A 10,001-nucleotide genomic window follows, 5' to 3' on the forward strand; every position below is an offset into this window, starting at 1 on the left:
TTTAAAATTTAGGTATCCTCGATAATTAATGAATTTATATAGATTTCATTAATAGAAGGATTTTAAAAAATTTGGATGGATTTCAAGCTTAAAAATACATATAAGTAAATCTTTTGAAATTTCACCATATTTGCAGGGGTATTCTCAACTAAGATTTTAAAATTTTTTAAAGGATTATAAATTCTAATGAATTTTGTGGATTTTAATAGATTCTTACAAATTCCATAAGAATTTTATAAAATATGGTGGAATTTCAAAAGATTTGCTTATATGTATTTTTAAACTTGAAATTGATCCAAATCATTTAAAATCCTTCTATTAATGAAATCTTTATAAATTTATTAATTATTGAGGATACCTAACTTTTAAACGACTTAATTAAAACCTCAATTAGGGATACCTAAATTTGAATGGATTTCATTAAAATCCAATAAAATATTAATTGAAAATACCTAAATTTAGAATGACTTTTAAAATCCATCACATCTTAATTGAGGACACCCTCTTTGATGAGATTCTTATGAAATTTGTAAGAATCTATTTAAATCCACCAAATTCATTAGAATTTATAATCATTTAAAATTCATTAAAATTTTAGTTGAGAGCACCCTCTAAATTATTTTCGTAAGCTTTTTAAATAAATAAGGAATGAATATAAAATTGAAGTGTAGGATACTATTGTTAAATCCGACTTTAGTGCCACATCATTATACTTGTCGAGACAAATGACCTTATCCAAAGCCAGCAAAGGATCAAATATCAGACCCTTGATGATCAGCTGAAGTTCGATGGACGATCAACCTAGTAGACGATTGAGTTGGACATTCATGTTGTAGAGTGAAAGTCGAGCAACTAGTTTTACACAAGAAAAAGTTTGGTAACTCGTTTGAAATTTTGCTACAATTCTAGAGACCGCCAATATCATTCACGAATTGTTTGAACTTCATTGTTTGGAAGAATATATTTTGTAATAGTAATTTTTTGAAAATATGTTATCAAAAAATAGAAAAAAAATAAAATAAAATTGTAAATGTATTTTATGAGAAGGATGAACAGTTGAAAATAAAATTTTCAAGAATGGGATTCAAACATGGAGTTACTTTCTTTTCCTTTCGTAATAAACTAAGCCTTGCTCAAGCATTGAAGGGACCTAATTGAAATAAATTAGAGTTCAATGACCCAATTAAGACTTCGCTAAAAAGTCAGCAATTGCAAATGAAATTTACAATGACTAAATTAGATATTCCTCAGCTTCCAATTGAAAGACAGAATAAAGAGGGTAACAAAAGAAAAGTATCAGTAACTTAAAACGGAAATCCAGAAAAAATCCAGATGTAGTATTGGCTTTTCACTAAAAGTTCAGCAATTGCAAATAAAATTTGCCCTGAATAGAGTCGAAATTCTCACCATCCAATTAGAAAAACAAACTTATCAATGAATTTCTTAGCCAAAAATGGATCCAGATGGACTGAGTATTGGCTCTTCTTTCGAACTTATTTCAACTATTTTAGTCGAATAAAAATTTGAGGGACAAGTAGTCCTACAGCACATTGAAGTTGCCCGGTATCCTTGTGCTGCATGTTGGACACATTGAGCCAATTGCACCTGCTGCTTCCATTTCATGCTGGTTAGTCTCATGATAGAACACATTTCTGCACCAAACACAAACACTAGAGCTCTTACTCCTATTCTCCTCTGTATTTGGCATCAGAGCATTGTTTCCCAGCCAAAATGAGGAATCGAGTCCTTGCTCCATATTTGAGTTGTGCGAGAAAACATTGGACTCCATGGGAATGACATTTGAACTGTTTGAACCCAAGAAACTGTATTCAACTGGTTCAGATCTACCTGAGCTAATTCCTTCAACATTGGCGTTGATATTGTACTTCTCCTGAACTTCGATTAACCCTTGTGCATCCTGCCCACATAAGATATGGGTGCAATAAGTAAGTATAGAAACAGAACCAGGGAGGCAAGACTTGCTTCATCAATTGGGTCAAATTTGAGGAAATGAAATCAATCCCTGCCAGTTCTGAATTAAAATGGGGAAATTGAACCTACAACTATAAATCAGCCAATGCTACTGACAATCTGACCTGAAGTAGAAATGATTCATCAGTGAAAAATCCCAACCATATGATTAGTAAATTTTGATTTTCAAAATGGACGGAGGAGGAAAAACTGATACTGAAAAGCAGAATGCTTGTTTACAAGATTACGTGGTGTGATTAGTTTGTAAGCAGTGACAGTTGTGTACCAGAGTTGGTATGTAGATACCAATAGGGGGCATAGAATACATATGGTAAGCTACAACAATGGTTAAAGAGCTGAACATAGTTAGGTTAAAAACAATTACGCATTGCACCCGACACTTCATGACAGGCAACTACAGATTAAGCAAGAATTCTTGTGATATGATAAAAATTCATTGCTCAAGATAGTGCACCACATTTGAACAAATGTGAGCTTAAATAAATCTTGTTAAAGAGCAAAAAATGATAAGACACGATCTTTACAAGTCCTAAGCTATACAGTGTAAATTGCACGGTTGAACCTTGTTCATGCATGTATGATAAAACCTGAACAAATATTGCACATTAAATTTTCATAATGTGTACCTGATCTGACATTATATGAGAGGCATGAAAGGAGCTTGATGGTTGCACTTGTGGACTTGTAGTAGCAGTACCATGCAAGACATTTTGTTGACCAGCTGTCCAAATTCCAGCAGCCATGACACCCTCAACAGGACGCAGATTGTTTCTGCCAAAACCAATTATGAATTCGTTGCCAGAATTTCCTATCTGATTGCCTCTGGGTCCATCCCGGTCCCTACCTGAATGAGAAAGAAACAGTTCACTAGTCCTAACATTTTGGACGCCATCAACTTCAAGCATTTCCATTTTTCTACTGCAAACCTTGTCTTCAAGATGTTCAGTACCAGTGATCCTCTCATGATCAGATAAAGTAAGCAAACTGCCTTCATGTGTATTCTGCACCCCCGCTTCCTTTCCCAAACTAGTAGCCTCCTCATTTCCATAATTTTTAAAACTTGCTTGCTCATACCAAGATGGTACTGAAGAGATCCCAAATTGCATTTCCTCTTGGATGCTACTTAGAGCATCCTTATCTGCTTCATAATTAGCATTCCCACTGGTTCCGAAGCTAAATTTTCCATCAAGTGGATACTCACCAACTGAGCTGGGTGCAATTTCTTTAACTTCTTCCTGATCTCCATGAGCGGTTAGCATGTTCCTTCTGGATTCTTTGATTTGATTGGACCATGTTTCTGTAGAAATTGATGGAATGGGCACATTGCCAACATTCTCAAAGGATAGGACTTCAAAATTACCATGCTGCTTGACTCTGATTGCACTATAATTCTCCTGTCCGACAGGCCTTGAGCGAAATCCAAATACAGAGTCATCATCCACAAACTTCTCAGCATCGCGTTTGAGTTCATTCATTGACTGACAGAAATGCTCATCATTTACAACAATATCACATGCTTTCACCTTATCATCTGAACCAAATAAACCAGTTTCAAAGACTCTGTCTTGTTTGGAATCCTCCAAGGTAACAGAATTTTTAATTTCCTTGCTAACACCAGCTACTGTTTCAGTAAATGGAAAAGATGAATGCACAGGAGAACATTTCCCCTGCACATTGCAACCATCGCCAGATATTCCAGCAACACTATCAGGGATATGCGCACGAACAGAACCTCCCTTGAAATTTTTGTTCTCATTGTTAGACAAGGGAAACTCATAAACTTTGGAAGTTTCACCCATATTATTGCCTATTGAACCTAATGATCCTTTCAACATAACCTCTCTAACAGGTTGTTGGCAAAAAGAACTGGGGTCAACACACACTCCCACATCAACAGATAGTGATTCTTCAGTACTTTTCACATGGTTTCTCTCATGAGCTCCAATATGATCATTCAAATTATTCACTTCATTAAATGTATTGCACGTGAACAGGTGTTCATAGTTTCCCTCTTTAACTATTACCACATCATTGAGGGGCAGATCATTCTTGCACATCTTTTCCCGATGAAGAGATGACTGGTGGTGCAATAGATCATCCTTCTCACTGAAAGTCATTTTGCACTCATCGCAATGTAAAAATTTTCCCACTTTGTCCTCTGGCTGATCACCAGCATCCAATGTGACTTGCATTTCATGATTAGAAGATGTCGAACTAACAACAAGTGATGCACGGAAAATCGGGTTTTTCTTTCTTTTGTCATCTTGTTTTTTAACATTTGCAATCTGTAAAATATTCCAAGAACAAATCAATAAACAAAAAGAAAGCATACACAGGGACCTTGAAAGAAAGAAATAGTAAACACAGGGTAACTTACACTAACAGAAGACAAGCTGTTAGAATCATTAATACTCTGATTATTCTCAGCACAATTAACCTTATTCATATCTCGGACACAATGAAGAGAGAGCAAGTATGAAGAAATATCCTTGCATGATACAAACTGCCGTCCACTGGGGCTGGAAGGATATCACCAAATTACCAATAACACAATAAAAATTTAAACACCACAAAAAATTAAATAAATAAATAAATAAAACAACTGAAATATGTTATCAATGAAATCAGAGGTATGCCAAAATTACAAGTCACATTCTATCGAAACAGATGAGCTTTTTAGAATCAACAAAATGTTTTGTATAGCCTCATTTATATATCTGGAGTGAAGCCAAGCGGTTGAGATCTTTTCAGGAACTAACAAAACTATCAGGCAAATGCTAACTTTCACTTGCCAAATTAAGAAAATGTTCTTGGTACAGGTTCTTCAAACGCTTTAAAATGCTTTTAAACTATTATAAAAACAATAAAACCATTTAGGGAAAAAAAATAATAGATAATTAAAGAGCAATAAATATATTCCGTCCACTCTATGAACAAGAGATTTCCATTCTTGAAAATAATTTGTGCCTAAGTAACAAACACCAAGAAGAACGGAAGGTCTAGGAAACATAATGCATCTTGAATTATTATTTTGGCATCTCCCTCACCAAATCACCGACATTATGGATCTCCTAGAGAAGGATGAAAATAAGAAGGGCACAATGGGTCTTCCAAGAGAAGGGAAATGGAAATTAGTAAGAGAAAAAAGACTTAGAATCATAGTCTAATTGATTATACAGGCCCATTTTACATGTATTAGAATTTTATTCATGGACAAAACTTTAAATGGAACCATTTTTCTCAGGCCGTGAGAGGAGAAAGAAATAAGAAAGATCATTACAGCTTAAATGTGATGCAAGCATTTCTAATAAAATTCATGCATCAAGGGAAGGATGAAGGGCGATGCTTTGTTTAGAAAATTCTTTACCCAGTTTTTACTATTGTGGCACCAAATTGAGACAAACTCTAAATACCATATATGACCTCAAAAAATAAACAACAGCGGGGTTAAGGTCAGCCATAACCAACAAATAAGGAAGGAAGGGAGAGTCTTGCCTGTACAACTCAGGGACCTCTATCTGCTATGTAAGAATTGGTCAATTTTGTTCATGAAATTCATTAATAAGTGAAACATTAATCTAATGGAAGAGCAAGTTACAAACTATGTACTACCCCAATCATTTAACTTATCAGCGGCTCGCATACAAAATTTTGATGCCCATTTCCCATGTCCGACAAGCACACATTAATGGCGAAGATATTTTTGCAAGTCTATTTAGGCCTCATCTATCCTTCCACAGTAGGAGCGTCTTCAAAAGGTTCTTTATTAGTCACGTGTCTTTATTATAGAGAGTCAATCATCTTTTTGAGGAATCCAACAAACTCTCTATATACAAAAATTAAATTAAAGAGTCGATTTGACAATCTAAATGTTGAGGGTCAGACCTCTCTCTATACTTTTAGTGATTTCATTTACTATTTCCCAACTTTTTATGCACCATTATCATTATATATTAATTGGTAATTTTCAAAAGAGAGAAAGTAATAAATTAAAAAATGGAAAACTAGGTAAAAGAAAAAAAGAGGGAAAATTTTATTTTACAATAAACTTATATTTTCGTTTAGCATTGATTTAGAATTTTACTATTGAAATCTTTTGAAATTGAGTAATGGTTATTTGTTGTACTAAGATAACTTTGGTTCATATTTTGTATTACTAGTGCAAACAAAATAACAATTAATGTGCAAAAAAGGGCATATAATAGCTATAAAACAAATTCAACATTAACCTCATAAAACATTCTCACAAATTGCAGATTCTTTTAAATAATATTTAATAATAAAAAATTCTCCTTTTATATTCCACATACAAAATGGGACTTCACATGTCCGACATGCACGTTTCATTAAGATATTATAAGAAAAAACATAAGACCATGTTGTGTGTCACACATGTGTCCCATCCAATTCAGGCTGTATCCGTGTTTAATGTGCATCAAACATTGACACTCTACCCTAGAGAGTTTTAGTACTTCACTAGAAACCGCTATTTCATTAACATATGTTTGGATTTTCTAACTGCAAAAAATAGAAGTGCATGTCTTTATTTCTCTCCTAAATGATTTATTTATCCACCCATCGAATTCTTTTCGTCCATTTGATCAGCATTCTGTAGTCCTTTTTAAGCCATTTTCTACAATACGTGCAAGCCCTAGATCATGTATAATGGTTTAGAGATAATTTTCAATTGTCAAACACATAAAAAATTTTTGCCTTGCCTAAGTGCTTCATCATGCACAATGGCAGTCTTCCTAGAGTTCCATCACGAAAGTCTTAAAAATCACACCATCTATTCTTAGTGAATTTTAATTTATTAAGAATAATGCCGAGCACATGGCAACACTTAACAGCGTACCTGTACTCTACATTATTCCATGCTTGTTAATGAACATCAAGGCATACATTGCGATTTTCACGATCATCAAAAAGTAATCCAAATCTAATCAAATATATTAGCTGTCTTTTTCCTAGAGCATCTAGATTCACCAATTGCAACACACAATGCAAACAAGAACATGTAAATTAAGTAACAGTGTCGTTCGAATAAGAACCTTTGGTAACGACTACAATACAACCACACGTGTCCTTTCTTCTTCTTGAGAGAGAGTAAGAGCTTCCAACCAATTGGCAACACGCTCCCGAACACACTTGCATCTACAATCCTCCTCTTCTTCCTGCTACTTCCCCACTTCCCATCCAATCCTTCCAAAAACCTCACTAAATCCTCTTTACCGTTCAAGCCTTCTGTCCTCTGTTTAATTTCCTCTGCATAAGGATTCTCCACTGTCCCCAAAGCCACCAAATCCACTTTCACCCCATCCCTATTCAATAACGCCTTCCTATCTCTATCCACATCCCCAAAATTCTCACTCATAATCGAACCACTCTTATTATTATTACCATCATAAGAATCAACATTAGCATTAACCACAAGAGTCGAGTTGGCATCGTTCTTCACCATTTCAAGTTGACAGGGGCGACCCCTTTTCCGTTTATGGTTAACAGGCACCACATTGGACGAGGATGAGGAGGGAAATGACGATAATTGTTGGGGGAGGGAATAATTGTAATCTATTTTAACAGGGACTACGTCTTCAGGGTTGGAGTTGGAAACAAATAATTGCTTAAGTAAAGCGATAATCTGGGGGTTTTCTTCCTTCTCTGGAACAGAATTACCATTATTACAGTTCGTAACGGCTGTAGGGCGGAAATGAGGAGTGCGGCGCCGAGGGGCTGATGAAGCGGCGGACGAGGAAGAGGAGGCAGGAGCGAGACGATAGCGGGAATAAGTCTGTTTGCGGGAGCCAGCGGACTCATTGAAGACGCTCCGGTCGATTTTTGGAACTGCCACATCGTCACAGCGGAGGGGGCCGACGGCGGAGGAAGAGCATTGAGAGAGGGAATAAAGTTCGGATTGGGATAGTAACCGGATATCTACAATGGGTATTGAGTCTGCTTGGAGAGGGACATCGTCAGCGGTGGCGGAGGTGACAATAGAGGTGGAATCGACGGTGGCGGAGGCCATGTTAAATGGTTGGAAATGACAGAGAGGATCGTACGGATTATTCAAGGGAAATTTGCTGGGATAGCCATTTTGTTTAAAAAGGCCTTTGACCAATTTCATAAAAATAAAAGAAATTTTATTTGCATAAATATCTCAAAAGTCCACTTTATCCTCCTATTTAGCCCTGTTTTCATCATTTGACCAATTAAAGAGTTTTGATACGTGTTGAAGAATGTATAGTTAAAAGGTAAAGAAATTAAATTAATTTGTATTTAAAATTTTTTATTGTGTGAATATGTAAAAAATAATATTATAACAAACAATTTAAAATTTTAAAGGTCATCAAAGAGGCCCTTAATAACCAAATGAAAGAATGATCTTTCCTTTTCCTTCCCCAAATTCTCAATTACAAAATCAAATCTTCTTCCTTCTTCAAATTCCCGAACACTTCTCATAGAAGTCAAAAATAATATCTTCTCATTCTTCTTTTTCTAAGGCTAAAGATAGTGCAGAGTTAGTGCAAAGTTTTAAAATGAACAATTTTGCTTGTCAAAGGTTGAATTCAAAATCTAGCCTCTATGTTTCCAAAAAGTGACGAGTTTACGGTTAGAAAAATCAATGTAAGCTTTCAAACCAGTAAGGAGTTCTTTGTATAGCGTTCAAACTGTGTTCAATTTCATTTGTGCATATTTTTCTTCTTCTTCTTGTTGAAATCCTCTATTGAGTTTTTAAATTTATTGATTTTGACTCTATGTTAAAGATTAATTTTTTTGATATCATAACAAGCACTTTCTTTAACCTAAACGAATTCATATTCGCTTATTTCAATTAAGATCACATGAGAGTTTCTATGTTGTATATATATGTACACATTAACGGATTACAGTCGAGCTATAGGCTACTCAGCCTGAGCTCAATACCATAATCGAAGGAGTCCTCAAATGTTTGAGTTGAACTTTTAATAAGCTCTTAATGAGCTAACTCCAAGTCTAGCTTAAGGATCATTAGCCTTCTGTTAACACTCCAATGTGTGTGTGTGTGTGTGTGTGTGTGTGTGTGTGTGTGTGTGTGTATAACTCAACAGAAAGAGAAATGGAATTCGTGAATTATCCAATGTGATAACCAAATAGAAAATTGGACAAGGAAGCCCTTCGCACTACCATTTCCAGATACTGAATTAATTTTTCCATTTGTCCAGTTCAAAAGATAAAAAATTCAATCTTTCCACAATTTTATTAGCACAAAATAAAGAAGACCCACATACAATTCAAACATAATATATGTGGCTTCAATTCAAGAACATGTTCTTGTTTCTTTGTAGCATTAATCTTGAAGTTTTTGGAAAGTGAGCAAAAAATTGAATTGAAAAATAGGTACTTTTGATTGTACAATTTATGCATACAGTTGTTCTAATATTTGTAAATATTTTACAATTTGTAGTGCTGCAAAGAAGATTCAAGTTGACACTACAATTATAACATGATGGTGCAAGTAGTACAAGATGTTTATGAGAACCTAGATACAAATTACAAAAAAACTCAACATGAGCTATTTCGAATCTCTTTTTAGATTGAGGGATATAATGTTAGCTTCACAGGTTGTACATCAATTATTATTGTAAAAAATAAAGATAAGCAAAAAAGAAGAAGTGTGGTTTAAGATAAGAGATAAACGAGCAAGATTTGGATTTGAAGAATTTGTTTTAGTAACGAGTTTAATTGCGATGATGATAACAAAGTAGATAAGACCTTGGGAACGGAGTACTAGATCTTGAAAGAGTATTTTAAGAAAAGTGGGAAAGATTACGAAGGGATATGCGTTCAATGCATTTGTAAGTTGCAAAAAAAGAAAGAGCAACAAGTATAAATTGGAATTGATCGTAATCTTGATATACATCCTGTGGGCTACGAAGGAAAACATTACATCAATTTATGGTGGCTGAACTTAGTAGATGATCTAGACAAATTTGAGACATATTCATGGGAAAGTTTTTATTTGAATATAT

At 34.7% G+C, this 10,001-nt stretch overlaps 1 protein-coding gene across 1 annotated transcript; it reads right to left on the minus strand.

Moving 5' to 3' along the window:
- Positions 1-1,193: 1,193 nt before the first annotated feature.
- Positions 1,194-8,095, minus strand: LOC111401396. The gene is made up of 4 exons (XM_023029112.1): positions 7,044-8,095; positions 4,370-4,511; positions 2,619-4,277; positions 1,194-1,918 (listed from the first exon to the last, which is right to left on the minus strand). The coding sequence occupies exons 1-4, from the start codon at positions 8,015-8,017 to the stop codon at positions 1,541-1,543; spliced, it is 3,153 nt and encodes a 1,050-aa protein (XP_022884880.1). The 5' UTR covers positions 8,018-8,095; the 3' UTR covers positions 1,194-1,540.
- Between the last annotated feature and the right edge of the window lie 1,906 nt (positions 8,096-10,001).

Source organism: Olea europaea, chromosome 10, assembly GCF_002742605.1.
Source record: "Olea europaea var. sylvestris chromosome 10, O_europaea_v1, whole genome shotgun sequence".
Classification (NCBI taxonomy): Eukaryota; Viridiplantae; Streptophyta; class Magnoliopsida; order Lamiales; family Oleaceae; genus Olea; species Olea europaea.

Excerpts from the sequence above, each read along its gene's own strand:
- LOC111401396 (XM_023029112.1), bottom strand. The coding sequence starts at position 8,017 with ATGGCCTCCGCCACCGTCGATTCCACCTCTATTGTCACCTCCGCCACC. Across the intron at positions 4,512-7,043 it reads TATTGTAGTCGTTACCAAAG|CCCCAGTGGACGGCAGTTTG; the intron begins GTTCTTATTCGA and ends ATATCCTTCCAG. Across the intron at positions 1,919-2,618 it reads CTCATATAATGTCAGATCAG|GATGCACAAGGGTTAATCGA; the intron begins GTACACATTATG and ends TTATGTGGGCAG.